The sequence below is a fragment of the Salmo trutta genome, chromosome 1 (assembly GCF_901001165.1).
Source record: "Salmo trutta chromosome 1, fSalTru1.1, whole genome shotgun sequence".
In the NCBI taxonomy this organism is placed as follows: Eukaryota; Metazoa; Chordata; class Actinopteri; order Salmoniformes; family Salmonidae; genus Salmo; species Salmo trutta.
Genome location: NC_042957.1, coordinates 53,033,257 through 53,055,603, shown reverse-complemented (window position 1 = coordinate 53,055,603; position 22,347 = coordinate 53,033,257). Strand labels below are relative to the sequence as shown.

Below are 22,347 nucleotides of genomic sequence, written 5' to 3'. Positions count from 1 at the left end.
TAATGGCCCCACACAGTACCCTGATGTAGGCAGACAGCATAATGGCCCCACACAGTACCCTGATGTAGGCAGACAGCATAATGGCCCCACACAGTACCCTGATGTAGGCAGACAGCATAATGGCCCCACACAGTACCCTGATGTAGGCAGACGGCATAATGGCCCCACACAGTACCCTGATGTAGGCAGACAGCATAATGGCCCCACACAGTACCCTGATGTAGGCAGACGGCATAATGGCCCCACACAGTACCCTGATGTAGGCAGATGGCATAATGGCCTCACACAGTACCCTGATGTAGGCAGACAGCATAATGGCCCCACACAGTACCCTGATGTAGGCAGACAGCATAATGGCCCCAGGGAAGAAACTGCCACCACACAGATCCCCAAACAGAAACACGTGTTGTCCCAAAGCCAAGGCTGGGTCTTTGACGGTTTCAGTCTTCACCGTTTGACTTTCGTAAGCAAAACATTTGCTAATACAAGAAGGAAGTGACAGAGAGTGAGAACTTTAAAATGTAAAACACGTTTTGGTCTGCCACTTCTCATTAAAACATCAATGCTAATCAAAGCCCTAAAATCATTTTCTAAAGATGAAGTACAAAAAACTGCCAAAACAGACATTTAAAAACAGAAATGTAGCCTACAGCTGTGTGTACTGCCAAAGTTACCATTTGTATTCACTTAATGGTGGATCAGGTGAGCTAAAATAAAGTCGGGAACTAGCCTGAGGGTCATAAAGAACTATGTCAGGGTGAGAAAATCCCAGGGAAGCTATTGATTATTATTGGCATTCACTGCGTTTTAAAACAGATGTGTAATGGCCTAGCTTCAGAGAGCCGGCCACAATAAAGGTGAGCATAAGATACTATTTACAGATGCCCACAAACTGAGTGAGTGAGTGAGTGAGTGAGTGAGTGAGTGAGTGAGTGAGTGAGTGAGTGAGAGAGATGCTGGAATCAGGATGCGCAATCCTCAGGCAAAGCTCACTTTGACAAGGAAGGGGGAAATGAAGACTCTGATCCCCCTTGCTGCAGATAAGGCACCAACCATATGCTTGCAGGGATAATCCTGTTTTCATGTGTGTGTGTGTGTGTGTGTGTGTGTGTGTGTGTGTGTGTGAGAGTGTGTGTTTATATCAGCCATAAATACTGACGATAGGAAAAGCTAATAACTCACAGGGGCTCTAAGCATATCCAAAATACCTAAAGTTGCATTCTGCTGTTTCAGTGAAAGTGGTAATAATCAATGTTTATCAGACTGAAATAGAGCTCCTGTGGGCATCCTCTGAATACTAGATCAGTGATGGTTATGCTCAGAACTATGCAAGGTCAAATTAACTGTAAGTTAAGAATCTAGGGTCAAAATCAGCCCATAGCCCGGTACTAAATGCAATCCAATTCTCGCTATTGCCAAACACTCCAACCAATTCCTTGCTGATAAGGCCCAAGGAAAACACGAAATAGCTAGAGAAAAAAACTCTTCTGTGAGGCTACTTGCCGATCCTACTGTACATGCTTATAAAGTACTGAAGCCTTATGACTTCTGAAAGAAGGAAACTGTATACAGAGCTGACCTCTGGTAGTTCCAGCAGGGGTAGTGAAACACCTACCAGCTGTTTCATAACCAATCCCAGAAGATGCATTTAGCCTGCAGGTTTGGTGTGACTAAGCACCTTCAGACAGGGAGGTAAAATAATCACATCTCCTAGAAGCGGTCTGGGGGGGTCTTTAAATGGAAGTGCTAGGACATCGCTGAGGAGAAATGATGATCTTCAGAGCCAGAGGTAACAGACACTGATAATTGTCATCTTTCACTGCGTGTAATCAGGGTACCTCCTATTCCAAGAGGAAACTGCTAGGGTATCTGATACCGGCCTGGGTCCGGTTCCCCGATAGCGATGGGAATTAGACTAATGAGTGTTTTAACGATGAATCGCTACAACGGCAGAAGATCTAACATGAGTTTCCCAAACCACCACAGAGAGAGAACATTCGCTAAGTGTGTCGTTGGAGCATGTGGCAATAATGATAGGATTGAAAGAAAGGCAGCGCTGCTCTTAGATCAGCTTTCTTCCATTCAAATCTTACCTTAACATTCTAATTATTTCACAATAATGACGATGGATCAGCTCCTAGAGAGATATATTACCACATTATGGCTGCAAATAATGAGGCGGCTTATTCTAACCCGATAATAATGCACTAAATCAGTTTGGGCATATAATTGCGCACATTGTTACACATCAAAATATATCGAGTCAAAAATTACAGAAAGTAGCCTACAATTAGCTACTGTAAATAGAACTCAATACGATTTCAATATATATCCCTAGAGCCTATACTGTATGCATCTCAGTTTTCATTTGAAGCATCTTTTTATCCTTCACTTGTTTGTAACAATTACAAAAACACCGGCAACTTTGTTCCGATGTTATCGGCGGTCACAGAGACAGATAAACATCTTGTTTCTATGTTTAGTGGAGATCTGTGTAAAAAGTGAAGCAGAAGGGCAACAAAAGCATCTAACGACGCAATTAGCTGTTAAGAGTGGTATGAGGCAGTCGGTAAACAAAGAGCGTTTTGAGGTGCAACTTTAGTAACAAGGCTTTTGGGAAACAGCTTGGAAATCTAACCATGCTACTACGAAGGTTCTAACGATGAACTTAATATGTTTTTTGGAAACTGGGCCCTGGCGTCTCAGTATCTGGTGGGCCTACTGTGCTTGAAACAAGATGGAGTCCACATTCAAACAGTTACTGCTGCTGCCTTCACACATCGAGGTCTTACTCAGGAGGAAGGGTGTGCGGAAAACAAGTCTCAAATTAACTCCTTCTCTCTGGGCCTGGGCTCCAGAATGTGAGCGCCCCCCACCAAGCCTTCCCCTCGGGCTGACTGTTTTAAATAGTAGGCCAGCTGGCTATGGGGGCTATATCCAGCTACCCTTAACTGGTGCAGACGGCGGCTAGGGTTACTCACAGATATCCCTGCACACACACAACCTGACTCCACACATATCTTGTGTTAAGGATCTAGAACCTGTTCAATATCCTCAGTGCATTTGAACACATAAAAACACAAGTTAACACTGAAACAGACATTTCGATTACATTAAGAGAATTTCCAAGGTTTGAAAATGAACCTCATCTCGTGATTCATAGGACATGTTGCATACATGCAAATGTCAATGTATATGTGATGTGCCACAGTACTTCAATTCCCTGTCCTTCCTCTAATGCTGTATGGCCAGTTAAAGTGTTTCTGTCAACCACAAGATGGCAGCGTGTATCATCCCAAACAACATGTTTTTAGTGGTCCAAAATGTTCAATCCAGCTGCTGTGTACATCTGGCAGCATGTGTTCAGGGCCAGAGATGAAAGAGCAAGTAGGGAACATAAGACTTCAGGGTGATTAAACTCTTATGAACTCTTTGTGCAGTCATCCTTACTGTCACGTCCCTAATTCCTGGTCAATCACATTCACAGTACATGAGGTCAGCTATATGGTTCAGGTGTCAAGGTTTTCCACTAATATTTCACAGTTGAAAAAAAAATACACATTTAGACTGATAGCAGTGGACTTTATACGCCTCTTGATCTCATCTCTCACTTTTTGCTGCCCCTCGTTCATAATCTTTTTCCTCCCTTCCCGTCATCCCCTTCCATTAATCTCCGTTCTCCCTTCTCTCGTTTGACAGCCTTGATTACAATAGATGTGTAAACATATCAAAATATGAACAGATATGGAATTGAGGATATATCTACGTCAAGAACATAACTTTCGGCTGCTATTATCCAAAAATCCACATACCAACACCCACACAATTATAGAAAAACACACATCAATCAATCGGTTTATTATTCTCTGCAACGTAAGGCTCCTCGAGCATGAGTGTTTCAGATAAACGGCAGGAAGACATTTCTGTTTCCATGGAAACAACAGACGTCTTGGAGGGTTCGGGTTCGCGGTTTTTGGCCTAGTGGGAGATCTATCAACGTGCCCTTGAGCAGGACATTGACCCTGGATGCTTCTGTGTGTCGCTCTGAATGGGAGTCTGTTGGATGACAGGCATGATGTAGTTGTTGAGCGGCTTCACTGCAAGTATATTGTGTTTCGGATATTCAATAAAAAATTTTTTTTTAAAACAGACGTCCAGTGTGTGTGTCTATGCTGAGAATCAACTCAGTGCTCTGTGTGGAACAGTGTCAGTAGGAGACAAAAACATTTTTAAATGTGGAGGAACTGAACTAGTTCATTAAGAGCACAGATTTCTGCTTTCCATTAGGAAACGTTTATCTCTGGTGTGCCGTGACCTATTAAACACGACCCAGGAACCTCATCACACCTGACTCCCTACAGACACTTCACACTCCTCCCCTCACCTGTCAGAACAGCAGACTGAAGGTGCAGAGCATGCTCACTCATAATGGAGCCTGTGTGTGCATGCTTATCGGCAAGCGTACACTGACACCCATACACCCCAATTAGCATGCTATCCATTGGTGAACATTTAGTCACAGAGCAAGATGGAGATCAGAGTGGAGTAGAGCACAGTGTCAGGGCAGCAGTGTCTAGCCCTGCTGTGTTTTGAATTACAACTGCGGTCTGGGTATGAGTGCAGTGCCTCGACAACCACTACACACTTGATCTCTCAGGCCTCCTCCTTAGCAAAGTGGTTGGACCCGGGCCCAACTTTGTCAATAAACAGTCGTGTTGAGCTGCCTGCACTTCAGTGAAATATTGGGACAAGTATGTAACCTCTAAATTCCTAAAATACCTGAGCATGTGCAGTGTTGGGGAACCTACTCTGAAAATACAGTTTTCCAAACTACCAATTACTTCACACTGGAAGAAATTAAGCTACATTAAAGCTACCCTTAAGAAAAATATAGTTTACTGAACTAAAGTTACTTTGAACAAGAGGTTAACTACATACAAAGTACTTTGTGATAAATAATCATATCTACATCTGAAATATCCGACTACAAATTGCAAGAAGTTAACAGAATGTTTTTAGCCTATTAAAAACACACAAACTGTGTTTCAAGTGAGAATTAAACAGGTCTGATGCCCAAAAAATAAAAGGAAATTGCCTACTTGCCTATCTTTTAGCTGAAAAAGTTATGTAGTTCCAGTAGCTAGCCTCAAGGCAAAAAACGTTATGACCTACTGAAAACACGACCGAGATCTGAATTGAGTTCAACTACCACCAAGCTAGAGCAAAATGGAGTTAAATGACTAGTTGAACTACATGTAGTTCACTACTACAACACTGAGCATGAGTACGCTCGGGGATAACACGCAAAGTTAGAGCTGCAGTTTGCTGCTTTGTCTGCGGTAATAAAATGTTAACTATGTAAACTCACATAGCTCAGCGAATGGGAATGCATCTGATGATGGTATGAGTGGAAAGGGTGAGATGAGTGGAAAAAGTGAACACGATTAACTCAGACTTTTATTGCTCATGATATCATGATGCTCTTTTTAAAAGTTGCTCGTCTCACAGCTTCCCTTCGCTGAGATGCTTGTGGTTTAGGATGCTGGTGTAGTTTGGTGGAACAAAGTGCTTTTCAATGTTTCCAGTGCTGCTGACTTTGTTTGTTGCTTAGAATTGTAATCCGTGAACCAAAAGGCTTCTCAACAGCTTTTACCCCCAAGCCATAAGCCTTCTGAACAGGTAATCAAATGGCACCCCCCAACCCCTCTTTTACTCTGTGCTACTCTCGGTTTATCATATATGCATAGTCACTTTAACTATACATTCATGTACATGCTACCTCATTTAGCCCGACTAACCGGTGCCCCCGCACATTGGCTACCCGGAATATCTGCATTGTGTCCCGCCACCCATCAACCCCTCTTTTACGCTACTGCTACTCTCTGTTTATCATATATTAATAGTCACTTTAACCATGCCCACATGTACATACTACCTCAATTAGCCCAACTAACCGGTATGTAGCCTCGCTACTGTTATAGCCTCGCTACTGTATATAGCCTTGCTACTGTTATTATTCACTGTCTCTTTACTGTTGTTTTTTATTTCCTTACTTATCTATTGTTCACCTAATACCTATTTTTTTACTTAAATTGCATTGTTGGTTAGGGCCTGTAAGTAAGCATTTCACTGTAAGGTCTACACATGTATTCGGCGCACGTGACAAATAAACTTTGATTTGAAAAGGAGAGAGTAGCCCCCCATGTTTGGACTTTATCGCCTACACACACACACACACACACACACACACACACACACACGTTCGTATTTTCCTCATGTCTGTAAAAATAATTTCATACACAAGCTCTTCCTCCTCATGACTTAATGAGAGAAGCTCAAGTTCAGCCTGGTTTTATTCCTGCACACCAGCTTCTACTCCTCTTCCTCAAGTGCACTTTCGCAAACTGCATTCCAGGTACCCTTTGACCCGGAGTGCACATGGGTAAGATACTACTCTCCTCCCCCTCGTTGAGCTCATTCAGCTGGAATTCTAACAACTTTGCCATACAACTCTCCCTCTCCCTCACAGAGACCACTGTGGGTACTGTACCAAGTGAGAGGAAGTATGAGAGCAAACTGTAACGGTTCTACAGTTCTAGTTCTACCTGCATTATAGAAGTGTTTACACAACACAGAGCCTCAGACTGAGTAACCTGTCCATGCTTCATAGCTGCGGTCTTGGTTTTCATTTTCTACAGTTCATACCAGTAGCTTTCTGATCGAAGTGGATGGTCTTCGCACCACATAGCGTCAGTCCACCAGGGTTTTAATCTCATCAGTGGACTTGATGGCAGTTGCCTGGAATCAGAACGGGCACTCACCGTTTTTCCTGTCTCTCAGGGGCAGCAGTTTGGGGGCGGGCTGCAGCGACAGCTCTTGCAGCTCATTGGTCACTGCCTCGCTATGTGGGCTGGGGGCGGAGTCAGACGATGCAGGAGCCGAACCACTTGGGCCTGGCCCCTCCCCTGCTTGGGCCTCCATGATCGCAGGGGGGACAGAGGGTGGCTGACGGACAGACCTGAGAGATAAACAAAATAACACATGCATCAAAAATGTCTAGAACTCTCTCACCAAACTGGCTAGAACATCCCTCCTTTACTTGTATCCCAACTGCTTCCTGCCTTACATCACCTGCCTGACACATTCCCAGGGATCCCCTCCAGTTCACTAGCCTGACAAAGTGTATGAGCCCTAATTTAATAGGTTAATGGGTCTTGCTGCAGTTGGACCAGCCCATCCCCATGGCAACCCACCATAACAGGCAGGACCGCAGATGAAACACTGGGCCCAGCCAATACTGCGGAGGACCAGCTCCTTGCCATGGCAACGCCTTACAATAACAGATGCAGATAAATGTACAAAATCACATGCTAACGGATTCATAGGAGCAGCCTAAAACAGACATAGGCTTGGAATGAGAGCTCAACTTGCTACTGATGGGCCACAAAGGTGCTCTTGCAAACCTCCAGCTAATCTGTCACTTAGCAGTGTGTACCGATATGGTCTCCTACACTAAATATCAATGTGACTTGATGGAATGCAGTCTGTATCCACATGCCATTTTTGCATTAGTCATGTGGTGAGCTTTACTCATAATGCCTTCATTGTTAAACGTATTTGCAGTTTTCTCAGCAGGTAAAACAGCAGCATAGCTAAATAGCTGAATTTGTTGCAGCAGTTAATTTTACTTCAATACAACGCTTTGCATAGTGTTACACTGCCATCCATTGTCGTCTTGTTTAGTGCCTCACCCCATGGTTAAAGGACCAGTGCAGTCAAAAAGGTGATATCCCTGTGTTTTATATATACATTGAACAAAAATAGCAAACGCAACATGTAAAGTGTTGGTCCCATGTTTCCTGAGCTGAAATAAAAGATCCCAGAAATGTTCCATATGTACAAAAAGTTTATTTCTCTCAAATCCCTGTTAGTGAGCATATCTCCTTTGCCAAGATAATTCATCCACCTGACAGGTGGGGCATATCAAGAAGTTGATTAAACAGCATGATCATTACACAGGTGCACCTTGTGCTGGGGACAATAAAAGGGCACAAAAGATGTGCAGTTGAACACAACACAGTGCCACGGATGTCTCAAGTTGAGGGAGCGTGCAATTGGCATGCTGACTGCAGGAATGTCCACCAGAGCTGTTGCCAGAGAATTGAATGTTCAATTGTGTGGCTTGTTGTCTTACAGTTAATGTAGCTTGTGTCATTGGGGCTAATCATGATGATAAGGGGGGGGTATTATTTCAATTTCCATCTCCTTTATCTTTCCACTCATCAAGCTGTAATAATACATTTGAGAAATTCCAACATCTACTCTGTCTGCACTGCTTCCCAGGCAACCACCGTAGCAGGAATGCTGTGATACTAAATCGGCTTTAGCAAGAAAAAGGGGGACATGCTGTAAGAAGGGGGATATGCTGTGAAGCCAGACCCAACATACTGTAAGTCATAGTTATTCATAGTTATTCATTTCAAATATAGAGCATTTCAGGCACACAAAAATTCCAAATTCAAACATTGAAAAGTTTCACAAAAAAGTGCACGGCCAAACCAGTCTGCCCGGTCAAAACGTCTAACCATTATTTCTAGAGGTCGACCGATTAATCTGAATTTTTGGACACCGATTTGGCCGATTCTTTAAAAAAAAAAAAAATTTACACCTTTATTTAACTAGGCACGTCAGTTAAGAATACATTCTTATTTTCAATGACGGCCTAGGAACGGTGGGTTAACTGCCTTGTTCAGGGGCAGAACGACAGATTTGTACCTTGTCAACTCGGGGATTCAATCTTGCAACCTTACGGTTAACTAGTCCAACACTCTAACCACCTGCTTTACATTGCACTCCACGATGAGCCTGCCTGTTACGCGAATGCAGTAAGAAGCCAAGGTAAGTTGCTAGCTAGCATTAAACATCTTATAAAAAACAATCAATCAATCATAATCACTAGTTAACTACACATGGTTGATGATATTACTAGTTTATCTAGCCTGTCCTGCGTTGCATATAATCGCTTAGGTACACGTTGCTCCAACTTGTACCTAACCATAAACATCAATGCCTTTCTTAAAATCAATACAAGTATATATTTTTAAACCTGCATATTTAGTTAATATTGCCTGCTAACATGAATTTATTTTAACTAGGGAAAATGTGTCACTTCTCTTGCAACAGAGTCAGGGTATATGCAGCAGTTTGGGCCGCCTGGCTCGTTGCGAACTGTGTGAAGACTATTTCTTCCTAACAAAGACAGCCGACTTCGCCAAACGGGGGATGATTTAACAAAAGCGCATTTGCGAAAAAAAAGCACAATTGTTTTCACGAATGTACCTAACCATAAACATCTTTTGCCTTTCTTAAAATCAATACACAGAAGTATATATTTTTAAACCTGCATATTTAGCTAAAAGAAATCCAGGTTAGCAGGCAATATTAACCAGGTGAAATTGTGTCACTTCTCTTGCGTTCATTGCCCGCAGAGTCAGGGTATATGCAACAGTTAGGGCCGCCTGGCTCGCTGCGAACTAATTTGCCAGAATTGTACTTAATTACGACATAACATTGAAGGTTGTGCAATGTAACAGGAATATTTAGACTTATGGATGCCACCCGTTAGATAAAATACGGAACGGTTCCGTATTTCACTGAAAGAATAAACGTGATAGTTCCCGGATTTGACGATATTAATGACCTAAGGCTCGTGTTTCTGTGTGTTATTATGTTATAATTAAGTCTATGATTTGATAGAGCAGTCTGACTGAGCGATGGTAGGCACCAGCAGGCTCGTAAGCATTCATTCAAACAGCACTTTCCTGCGTTTTGCCAGCAGCTCTTCGCAATGCTTCAAGCATTGCGCTGTTTATGACTTCAAGCCTATCAACTCCCGAGATTAGGCTGGTGTAACCGATGTGAAATGGCTAGCTAGTTAGCGGGGTGCGCGCTAATAGCGTTTCAAACGTCACTCGCTCTGAGACTTGGAGTAGTTGTTCCCCTTGCTCTGCATGGGTAACGCTGCTTCGAGGGTGGCTGTTGTCGATGTGTTCCTGGTTCGAGCGAGGAGAGGGACGGAAGCTATACTGTTACACTGGCAATACTAAAGTGCCTATAAGAACATCCAATAGTCAAAGGTATATGAAATACAAATCATATAGAGAGAAAAAGTCCTATAATTCCTATAATAACTTCAACCTAAAACTTCTTACCTGGGAATATTGAAGACTCATGTTAAAAGGAACCACCAGCTTTCATATGTTCTCATGTTCTGAGCAAGGAAATTAAACATTAGCTTTTTTACATGGCACATATTGCACTTTTACTTTCTTCTCCAACACTTTGTTTTTGCATTATTTAAACCAAGTTGAACATGTTTCATTATTTATTTGAGGCTAAATTGATTTTATTGATGTATTATATTAAGTTAAAATAACTGTTCATTCAGTATTGTTGTAATTGTCATTATTACAAATAAATACATTTAAAAAAAATATATAATTAAACGGCCGTTTAATCGGTATCGTTTTTTTTGGGTCCTCCAATAATCGGTATCGGCGTTGAAAAATCCTAATCGGTCGACCCCTAATATTTCTCACCTTCATTTCTCATGAGTGTTCATGTTGATCAATATTTCAGCTATGCTGGCCTATTGTAAATAATCAAATATTTGGTCAATACATACAATTCTGAACATATTTTCCTTTATAATGCTAATGCAGAGACACCAATAAATTGTACAGTACACTTACTGTATGATGTTTTCATGTACATTCCCCTTATGTCTAAGGTGACTCAGGCTTTACTAATTCTGGTGAAGAAGCGTATCAGTGAACAGTATTCTGTAATTAGTTACTAAACAATAGAAATGCAATTGTGCATTGCTGCTGATATTCAACAGTCCATGATCAGCTCTGTAGACCATGAGAGCATTTTGCTGAGAAAATGGGTTGAGGCATACTGTTTAGGCTCAGAATGACATGTGGTCCATTGTTTACCTGGTCATCAATAACTTGTTTACCTTGTTACCTGGCAATGTACACAAGGATGTTTGAAAGAGCTGTCAGTCAAGGAGAGCACATGAATGTAAACTCCCCGCACACTCAGTCAGTTCTTTCAGGCTTACTGATCATTATAGATGAGAGAAGGTAAAATGTATTAAATTCTGAGCATGTTTTGGTCATTAAAAGGCTATTTTTACTTGGGAAATAGGATGACTGTGCGGGACGTTTAAGTCAACATGGCAGTAACCTGAGCCCGATGGGCGGATTAACACAGCTGCCCTCTGTGAACCAAAATCACAACAATAGCTTCCTGCCATTCGAGCCATGTTCCAGAGGCTTCCACCCTTACACAATCTAGCTACAACTGTTGGAGCACATACAAAAACATATTATGCTGTCAGGACAAGGGAGCGCCACCACTCCACACTTTTCAAGCTGAAGGAGAGGTCACCAGCGAAGCATTGCATGGGAAGCCTGAGCTCACACAACCTTTGAACTCCACTGGTCCTGACTGGTGACATTCCCCGAGGCTTTTCAATCCTTCAAGAAAACGGGTTATTTTCAAACCGGGCTCTTTCTAAAAACAGGTTCATAATATACTATGTCAGTTTCCATGGCAACCCACCCCCTTTCGTCAAACCTGCTGCGCTGCCCTCATCCACCTCTTGCCGTAGATAGATATAGGCCTAGGCTATGAGCTGAAAGGGTGTTGCTTATTAGTAGCGAGCAGAAAATGAGTTATCCATCTTTTACAAACTGTCATACTTTTGGTTCAAATGAAACAAGTTAAGTCAGCTGCTGACGAGTGTTATAAGAGTGACTCACCTGTCATTTCCCAGAAAGCTATTACACAGAGTGCTTAAATCAAACACACGTATGATAATTCAGTTCTACCAAAACCATCAACACTGTCCATAATAAAATGGAAATAGTTTCACTAATATTTAACTAAGACAAAAGATGCCGCAGGGACTGTCCAGGAAGCTCTAGTGAAAGTGACATGGTAACCTGAAGGGTTGTTGTGAACTTGTGATAGATACAATGATAGACGATAACAGAAGACAACAGAACAATCGCTAGAAGAGCCATTAGAATGATAAGACACTGGACTGTTGTCCAGGTAAACCATGTTGACTTGACATCCAGCTGGGAAACAGTCAGTCACCCAGAGTAGAAATCCTACTGAGACAAAACAGCTGACAGAAATGTTAAACAAACCCAGAATTATTCAAAACAACAACATACCCAGAGATCCTATAGACACACTTTAATCCGGTACTTTCAGAGACCCGTTTTACTTATTATAAATGATCTTGGTCATGTGCTGTTGGAGAGGGACTTTTACTTTCCCTTAGAATGACAGCACGCCACGCCTGTAGCATGTACTGAGCACTAACAGAATGTATCACAATGTTGCACAATGAGTTACAGCATCCCTCAACAGGACCCCATGTGACTGACCTAATCATTTCAGCATGGATATTAGGCTAGCTATGTGTTATTTTATTTCTGTATCTTGTTCATATCATTTCTCCCAATATTTACCAACTTTGGAGTCTTTCTCCACCTGGAACCCAGATAAATCCCATCATTTGATAGACACTGATCTCATGACCCCGAGCTTACACTGTAATGCTCTCCCGTTATCAGAACTCTCGCCATCTGAACACTTTTTAATACCTGGGATTCTGGCTTTGGTCTTAATGGTATAGACCTACAGTAGTGTATCCCCTGCCAGGTTAATACTCAGTAGCCTAATGTTCATTCTAGCATTAAAAACTCTAAAAGGATCATCCTAGATCTTTAGATTGTTTCTTGATTTGCAAAGCAACTGCAACAGAGCTCATCTTTCAAAAACCTTTTATTACCAATATAACTTTTGGAGATAAAGGCTATCATGTCAGGAGACCGAAACCAACTCCACACAGGCATCTGCCTACCTACCTATGAAATACAAATAAACACCCAGGCTCTCACTTTCTATTTCAAACAAGCTTCATATTCTGTGAGGAAGTGTAGGGTCAGGTTTTTGGGGTGAGACAAAAAACTGATGTTCAAAGCTGTGCGATTCTGACTGGCACAAAAAGACTAGCCTAACAACACCTCCATGTCCCCTACTTTACACAACACTGCCTAACTGTGAATCCTCCTATCCCAATGCTTCACCATGGACAGTTTTTTCAATGATTCATTAGAGTTGGCACTGAGAACAAGCTGGACTGAATTTGAAGAGCACGGTCTGAGATTCAACGCCTTAATCATTTCCCCTGCCAAAGCAATGACATCACAGCCCGGCCTCTCTGCATCCCTCATGTTCAGACAGAAAAAGTCCTGCGCCACCACCACGTGATCCGCACTTACTTTCCTTCAGTCGAGAAATAATTCTAATCAGGTTTTAGGGGTCACTATTTGTTGTGATGCATGGGACCATTGGGGCAGCATGTAGACAGCATGGCAGTCTAAAGCCCTTCCTCCTAGACTTCCTGTCTCTGATGATGTCACAATGCCACGGAGTCTGCCTGACGTCTTAATTACACATGTGCATAATCCCTGCCAGATGGTCCAGTTTCACTAGTGACAGAACTGTCAACCATATCTACAACCAACACACTGATCATTGACATGGCATTAGCAAACCAAAAGTAGCCCAGTACATGCCGTGTTTGTGTTTACGTACCAAGTTGTACATAACAGTGTGTGTGTAATAGTTACTAATTCAGAAAGTGGGTTCTTATTCTTAGCTTTAATGATATCATGGTGCAAACACAGTACAAGGTGTACAGTGCAATATATCAATCAAACTGTTACAAGTTTCAACCGCAGTAATGAAACATTAGGATTCAAAGAGATTGACACTTCTATGCCAAGATTAAGATTGTATTTCAACTACCTATAATCTTGTCCACTTTGAAGTGAGATATGAATTGAACATGGATGCGCTAAATGAACTCTAGCCATGATTCAAAGAAAGCGGAGATGAAAGAAGATGAAAAACTAGAGGAAAACAAACTAACAAGACCATGGTTGAAGGCATTCACAGCAGGGGCACAGCAACATGATGATGACAGCAGTAACATAAATCATAAGAACAGTACCACTTCAACCAATAGGAGTGTGTAATCGTGAGATTACGAGAGGTGTTTGTGCAGAGCATACCTGGTCTATTTCCTGTTTAACAAGGTCTTGCGTGTTTCCATATCAGTGGGGCTGCTCTCATTGTGAAAAAGTGAAAGGAGAAGGGAGGGGTAGTGAGGATAAAAGAGAGAAAGAGATACATTTGTTACAACATGTAAACAGATTACATAAGTATCTTAATCTCTAAACTTTAGGTAAGATTTTTTTTTTTTTTATCCTAATTCCTGTCCAAGGAGCAGGCCAACTGTTTTCAGGTCTCCTATTTACTCAAATCTCAAGCTTGATAGAGATCAGATGCTAGGTAGACCCACCCCACGTTCAGTGAGGGGGAAAAAGTATTTGATCCCCTGCTGATTTTGTACGTTTGCCCACTGACAAAGAAATGATCAGTCTATAATTTTTAATGGTAGGTTTATTTGAACAGTGAGAGACAGAATAACAACAATACACCACGGCTAAGGGCTGTGTCCAGGCACTCTGCAATGTGTCGTGCTTAAGAACAGCCCTTAGCTGTGGTATATTGGTCATATACCACCCCGTGTCTTATTACTTAACTAACCCAGTTCAGTTGAGGAGGGTGAAATTGCATTCTGCAATTCTTGCATCTGCAGGAATCCCTCTTTTATACTTCTATTTTTAAGATAGGACATGCGGGAGGCGGCAGCGCTCCAGTACAGTAGGTGGCGTTAATGCACAATAACGTTGGATGCTCGCCTCCGTCCTCCCAAAGAAGGGGCTGGGGCGACAACAATAATAATACCGGTTAACAGTGTAAACATAAACAGCGCGTCAAACTGGTCGACGCTGATCTTCAGTGCGTTAAAAAACGTTTTGCAGGCCATCTAATAATTTGTCCCGGTAAAAATGTATTGAACGTGCATTTCACATTATGGTAGCCTACCCTTTAGGCTTTACATTGGAGATTTTCACTTTTTTTCATGGTTCTAGGTCAATGTAAGTATTTTGAACGAAGAGCCATTTGGGAGCCAAATGAGCCGGCTCTTTTACATGAACCGAGCCAATGAGCCGGCTCTTTTACATGAACCGAGCTAATGAGCCGGCTCTTTTCCATGAACCGAGCCAATGAGCCTGCTCAATGTCCATCACTACTCGACACCACGCAGACTATGTGATTAGCTAGAACGAGCTGTGCGGCCACATACAAGTTCAATCAGACATTCACGCTTGCCATAGAGTTGAAATATTTATACTTAGCTACACATCTACCTCTACTGCACCTGCTGTCTCGACCTCAATGGTCGACTATGAAAAACCAACTCACCTTCACTTGTTGCATCCTCTATAACCACTGTGATTATTTGACCGTGCTGGTCATATAGCTATGAAAATCTTGAAAAACGATAAGGCCAGATGTCAAAATGTCTTAACGAGCAAGTCACGTTAGCAGCGGTGAGTGTTTAGGCTACAATTGTGATTGACAACTAGATAGATAGTGTGTGGTTTGACGGCTAGCGCCCTAACGTTAGCTATCTAACCATTATGGTAATTGTGCTGTAACTATTACGTAATACGCTCGCTAGATGCTAGCTACATAGACTCATGGCTCGTGCCAGTGGAGCAGCCATAAACCAGATTTTAGCCCTGCGTAGCCAGATGTGAGTGCACTGTTGCTAAACTGGCTAATTTACCTAATCACTAGCCAGCTCCCTAGTCTGATTGCGATTATCTGATGGCTAACCTAGTTGCTAACATTTAGCGGTTTAACTCACCTCGCAAGAGAAACACGCTACTGGTGGTATGGAACCGAGACTGCAAGCATTCGAGTGGTGACGGCAGAAAAGTTATGGTCGACATGTTCGTCGCATTTCCATTGGTCTTCAATCAAATCGATACTTTACTGACCGTTGTTAAAGCTAGCTAGCTAATAACATTACCTTACAAACTGCCCCACTCAAACGAATGTCAAACCAGCAAGAATAACAATCCTTCAGAATAAGAGTTCTGTCCTGTAGTCTTTTAGTGTAAATTATTAAATAAGGAAAACAATTATGGACAATATCTTAATCGATATATCTTACAGCAGTTAAATACAATTAATTATATATTTTTTTGTATTCAATTGTTTTGCCCAAATGAAAAAACAAAATTGTGCTTGTACTTCTATGAACTATTTCGAATGTGTGTCAAAATAAAAGTCCTATACATATCACACATCCCATTCCAAGCCCACAATATCAATTGCCTCTATACCAACCAGGGGCGGAAATCCCGGGGGGGACACGACCCCCCCATCCTGGAAAAAATATGATTTGTCCCCCCCAATATATCACTGAAACATAACTATGTAATTTAAATAATATTAATAATACGCAATGAAAGCAATTGTGCTGATTATAGACACTTAATAGCGCGTTTTTAAGTTTCAAAAGATTGCAACCCCCCCACCCTTTGCCTCACAATGGTTTGATCCACTGCCAGTTCCTTAGCTTGCTAGGTAACAGAGGTCGTATATACTGTCTGAAAGGCACTCAATGCACGTAACTGTCTCCCCTTTCCATAGAGTGTAGGATGTCTCAGGGTCTGACAAACACTGCTGTAGCTCATCCACCTTCCAATGCAGATGTGGAAGGCCGACATACAGTGAGGGAAAAAAGTATTTGATCCCCTGCTGATTTTGTACGTTTGCCCACTGACAAAGAAATTATCAGTCTATAATTTAGATGGTAGGTTTATTTGAACAGTGAGAGACAGAATAACAACCCAAAAAAATCCTGAAAAACATGTCAAAAATGTTAGAAATTGATTTGCATTTTAATGAGGGAAATAAGTATTTGACTCCTCTGCTAATCTTCCATTACCAAGAATGACAAAGACATTATAATAAATAAAAAAATAGGAAAACCCATTAGAAAGCTTAAAGAAATTGTTCACCAAAATTACATATTGGTTTCCTTCCCCTTTAAGTAGTCTATGGACAAGGTACGACAACAGTCCATGCTTTGGTTTAACTGGCCACTGATTCAAATGCTAACTTTTAGTATTTGTGGCACAAATCCAATGCAAGTCAATGGTTCCTATATTAGCATTTTCACACTATGTCCAAATCATCCTATAGTATCTGAAAATGTATTGTGTAACTCAAGTTAGTTAAAGATGATTTGGGTTGTGGACCAGGATGTGGACATGAAGCTAAGGTTATGATTCGGTTTAGGGATGTGGATACGAATCTAGGGTTAGGGTTGTGGTTGAGGCTAGGTTAAGTTTGAACTGGGGTGTTGAAGGTATGAAGCTAAGGAAATCCTCTGGGTTGATTATGAAGACTTTGTCATAAAATCCCATACCATTTTCTCTTGGCTAAATTAGAGGTTTCTTCGGAGACAATGGCATCTGGTTTCTGTTGTGCAATATGAGCTAATGGAATTTAATTATGTAACTTATACCTTCGTCTGTCCTAAGTTTGTAAGTAAAGGATGAGAGCTAGTTTGTATTAAAACGCCCTACGTCAATCTCATAGATATGTCCGGACTGGGTTCTGACAACTAAAACATTGTAATACACACACCTGTAGACGGTTATTATGCCATTGTTGTGTCATATCATTGTTATCTGGTTCATCTGATAATAGCTTTGGTCACATGGGTGGCTGGCCCATATCTCCATTGCTGAATCGCTTCTCCTTATCCAGATCCATTTATAAGGCTGCTGAGCAGAAACAGCATCAGTACTGATACAGGTTCAATTTCTGGACATTATCCTCCTCTTAGATAAGGTCTGCCCAGGGGATTTGAGCTGGGTGGCTGTTTCCTCCTCTGGTTTTTAATCAGAGCCGTAATCTGCTGATGTTACTCTGGAGGCCAGGCTCATATGCCACATTCTCCCTGTGACCTGGATTCAAGCCTTTTAAAACCCTGCAGCAATTTGTTTCTGGCCAAAGACCGGTGTCAGAATATGAAATCCTCTATGTCCTTTATCAGAGTCTAATGCAAAACCGCGCACTTCCTAAAATGAAGTACTTCATCTGTGCTCTCTATTTCAATAGCACCAAACCCACAGGAATATGATGTGGTTGTGGCCGAGGTCCGGCTTCTCCAGGCTGGAGGCCAAACCCACAAGCAAAACGTATGTTACCAAATGCACATTTTCATCTAAAAGGGGCGAACATTTTGTCACATGGCAGACCTAGATAGATTTAAACCGGCTTTAATCTGTGTGTGAGCTGGAATAGTGGTGATTAATTGGGGAATAATTTGACATTGACTAAAGCAGATGATCATCTAAGGGAGTGTTTAGCTTTAGTGCAGTGCATGGAATAGGGAAAGTGGAGACCCCTATACTCAAATCAGGCAAAGATTTAATCCAGGAACATCACAAGGTAGAGTAAAAATAAAGAATCATACTTTATTACCATCTGTATACAATAAATTCCCTATCAAACATATCCATGTGTTAGAAGATAATCATTCATGAGACAAAAATAACTACTGTACTTTGAGTATAGGCCTACATTTGAAACATGACACCCATGTTTTCTCAACAGTGTGCAGAAATGGAATAGACAGTCTTTCTGTTCAACATTTTCTCTTCAAACACTGTACTGGTGTTTTAAGAAAGAAATTAACAGGATAAATTGTAAGCAGTCAAACACTTCAGGTAGGTCTTAAATGATACACCGAAAAATAATGTCCATTCCTCAAGTTCCACAAGTCAGAGACTTCTAGATATATCATACAAAACTGCTCATACTCTAAAATATTGTTTCTCAGACTCTTGGAACCAGAATGGGCCATGCATTATGACCATGATGAAGTAGAAGAGAGAATGAGTGCCTCCAACAAGTTCAACTGAATGTTAAGGAGCAGTCTGAGCCTGAGGTGTGTTATGAACCCTCACAGTCAGTTTGCTGCAGATGGGAAATGGCCCCTTTCTTCTTTTTTTTTTCTTCAAAAATAAAATGACCAGGGAGAATGGTGTAAAATGAGATCCTAGATCGGTGAGGGAAAATGCATCTATCGAACGGATTGCACACTCACTCAGTGTCCCTCCCCCATGACAGTCACCTCTCCTGGGTCTGCGACTCAGCATCCCAGCTCTTGCCGCCATGTTGGTTCTTTTTGCGGGTGTGTTCGGCCATGACCACAGCTGCCAACACGGTCACCAGTACCATCAAGGTGATGACCAGCACGGTGGCCGTCTCTGCCATGCACAACTGACTGTCCACCCACGCCAGCGAGGCGCCCGCCAGCTGCAGAGGCTCGTGGCACGTCGCGTTGTGGTAGTCGTCAACGTGAAGGTGCGCACACTCAGCAGCTTGCTGAAGACCCGGTGCAGGTCGCAGACGCAGTTCCATGGGTTGCCAGCTAGCTGCAGGTGGGTGCCGGCCGTGTGGAGGCTCAGAAAGGTCTTGAACTTAAGGTGCTGCAGCTGGTTTCCCTCCAGGCCCAGCAGGGTGAGACTGTGCAGGGGAGCCAGAGCCTCCGTGTCGATGTGAGTGATGTTGTTCTGGCCCAGCTGCAGGGCCTCCAGGACGGGCAGCATGGACAGGGAACCATGGCGCACAGCTCCCAGCTGGTTGGCATGGAGGTAGAGGTGGCGCAGGCGAGACAGGCCCCGGAAGGCTCCTGGCTGCAGGAAGGTGATGTGGTTGTGGCTGAGGTCCAGCTTCTCCAGGCTGGAGACTTTTAGCCACTCAAGGGTGTTGTGGTCCAGCCGGAGCTCCCGGACCGAGGACAGACTGTAGGAAAGTCCAACGGCAGCCGGCGCAGCTTGTTACGGCTCATGTCCAGTTTCTCCAGGAGGGAGTAGAAGGCCTGGGAGAGGAGGGTACAATCAATTATGAACATGATTACTTTTTCATTAGCATCAAACCCTCATATCCAGCATCAAATCCTTATGCTAAACTATGCCACTAATGTTTTCTAATGCATAGGCTATCGCAGTGTTTCTTAATCCATTACTAGTGCTGGGCTAGACCAAAAATGTACACAGTAGGTCCCCCATGAGTTTCGCATGTTACCTCGGGCTGCAGCAGCTGGATTCCACTGTCAGACAGGACCCGCAGTGACCAAGGCAAAGGCACGGGTCCGCACTTCCATCAGCAAGTTGCTACCCGGGTCCAGGCCGTGGGGCACTTGGAGGAACCCGCACGTTCGGCAGTCCACCAAATCTGAGTGTTCGTAGCAGAGGCAGTGGTGAGGGCACTCTTTTGAACCTAACACTGAAGACAACGCCAGCAGCAGCAGGGCAGGAAATAACATATTACTTGCAAAAATGTGCACCTAAAGTGCTTTTTCACGACAAGGCTTGAGGACGTTTGGAGTGGAGTATCAGAATCCAGATATCTGGACAACAACCCTAAGCACACAGCCAAGACAACGCAGCAGTGGCTTCAGGACAATCTGCAAAATAAGGCAAACAACCATTAGACTTATGGTTTGGAGATACAGTATCAAACGCTGTCGCTGAGTAGTGAGTATTCGGTACGATAGAGGAACATGTACATTTAATAGCTCTGTAAGCTGTAGGCTTTTAATAGCTTGAACTAGTCGACATCTCTAAAATACAAGATGGAAAACTCAGAAGCCGTTACTGTACACAATACCAGCAGTGAGCCGGTTGCGCGTAATGTTTTACGCATAGCCTACTTTAGCGGTTAAGTTATACGAGCTGTGGGTATTGTTGGTAATTGCATTAAGACACAATTACGTTTTTAAATACGTTACAGTGTAAATATAAAAGGTAACTTTTTTTAAACCGACAAAACAGCAAGCCTATTCAACTAACGATAACAGCAACAATAAATAACTCGTAATTACATTTTAAACAATACTTTACCTACAATCTTTATATCCAATCAACAATGAGAAGCGCTGGTGCCGCATCAGTAAACTAACTCCTGCGTCCTCATCTCTCCCCATCACGCTCCCTCCCGCTTTTTCCGTAGAGATCGAATCCACAAATCATCCGCCCTACAGATGTTCCCATCTAATAATGGAGTTTGTTTTAGTACTCCTTAGTCTCTCCCCCCCCCTTTATTTCACCTCAATTTATCCAGTGTCGCCCTATTAGCCAGAGTAGAATAAACATCCCAGTTACCAATTGAAGTCCCCTCGTTTTTCTAATATGAAAAACTGACGATGGAACATCTGCCCTGCAATGCCCCAATTTTAATATTATACAATTTGTAGTTTTCGTGAATTTCTTCTGAACAAATGTAATTGTGTCGTATGAATCACATTTACGCAGAGGTTACATGGTGCATCCATCAACCTGTGTCCAATACAGTGAATTCGGAAAGTATTCAGACCACTCCACATTTTACGTTACAGCCTTATTCTAAAATGGATTAATAAATCATCTTCAATCTACACCCAATACTCCACAATGACAAAAGACGTTTTTGCAAAATGTTTTAAAAATAAAAAAACAAAAATACCTTTATTTACATAAGTATAAAGACCCTTTGCTATGAGACTCGAAATGGAACTCCAGTGCATCCTGTTCCCATTGATCATCCTTGAGATGTTTCTACAACTTGATTGGAATCCACCTGTGGTAAATTCAATTGATTGGACATGATTTGGAAAGGCACATCTGTCTATATAATGTCCCACAGTTGACAGTGCATGTCAGATCAAATACCAAGCCATGAGGTCGAAGGAATTGTCTGTAGAGCTCCAAGACAGCATAGTATCGAGGCACAGATCTGGGTAAGGGTACCAGAAAATGTCTGCAGCATTGAAGGTCCAAAAGAACAGTGGCCTCCATCATTCTTAAATGGAAGAAGTTTGGAACCACCAAGTCTTCCTAGAGGTGGCTGCCTGGCCAAACTGAGCAATCGGGGGATTAGGGCCTTGCTCAGGGAGGTAACCAAATACCCGATGGGCACTCTGACAGAGTTCCTCTGTGGAGATGGGAGAAACTTCCAGAAGGACAACAAATCAGGCTTTTATGGTGGAGCGGCCAGACGGAAGCCTCAGTAAAAGGCACACGACAGCCCGTTTGGAGATTGCCGAAAGGCACCTAAAGATTCTCTGGACTGATGAAACTAAGATTGAACTCTTTGGCCTGAATGCCAAGCTTCACATCTGGAGGAATCCTAGCACCATCCCTACGGTGAAGCATGGTGGTGGCAGCATCATGCAGTGGGGATGTTTTTCAGCAGCAGGGACTGGGAGACTTGTCAGGATCAAATGAAAGATGAACGGAGCAAAGTACAGAGAGATCCTTGATGAAAACCTGTTCCAGAGCG

The 22,347-nt window shown here is 42.5% G+C and overlaps 1 protein-coding gene and 1 long non-coding RNA gene across 4 annotated transcripts in view; both read right to left on the bottom strand.

Annotated features, from left to right (window-relative positions):
• Positions 1-16,067, bottom strand: part of LOC115199851 (myocardin-related transcription factor A) — a 44,390-nt gene extending 28,323 nt beyond the window's left edge. For all 3 annotated transcript variants that reach the window (XM_029762348.1, XM_029762366.1, XM_029762374.1), the window contains exons 1-3: positions 15,869-16,067; positions 14,160-14,210; positions 6,822-7,018 (exon numbers count right to left, since the gene is read on the bottom strand). In XM_029762348.1, coding sequence (XP_029618208.1) covers positions 6,822-6,981 — 160 coding nt within the window. In that variant the 5' untranslated portion in view covers positions 6,982-7,018; positions 14,160-14,210; positions 15,869-16,067. The remainder of the gene's footprint in view (positions 1-6,821; positions 7,019-14,159; positions 14,211-15,868) is intronic.
• Positions 16,068-18,472: 2,405 nt separating this feature from the next.
• LOC115199844 (uncharacterized) lies at positions 18,473-21,568 on the bottom strand. The gene is made up of 2 exons (XR_003879424.1): positions 20,113-21,568; positions 18,473-19,906 (listed from the first exon to the last, which is right to left on the bottom strand). It is a non-coding gene; the product is annotated as an uncharacterized LOC115199844 (long non-coding RNA).
• Between the last annotated feature and the right edge of the window lie 779 nt (positions 21,569-22,347).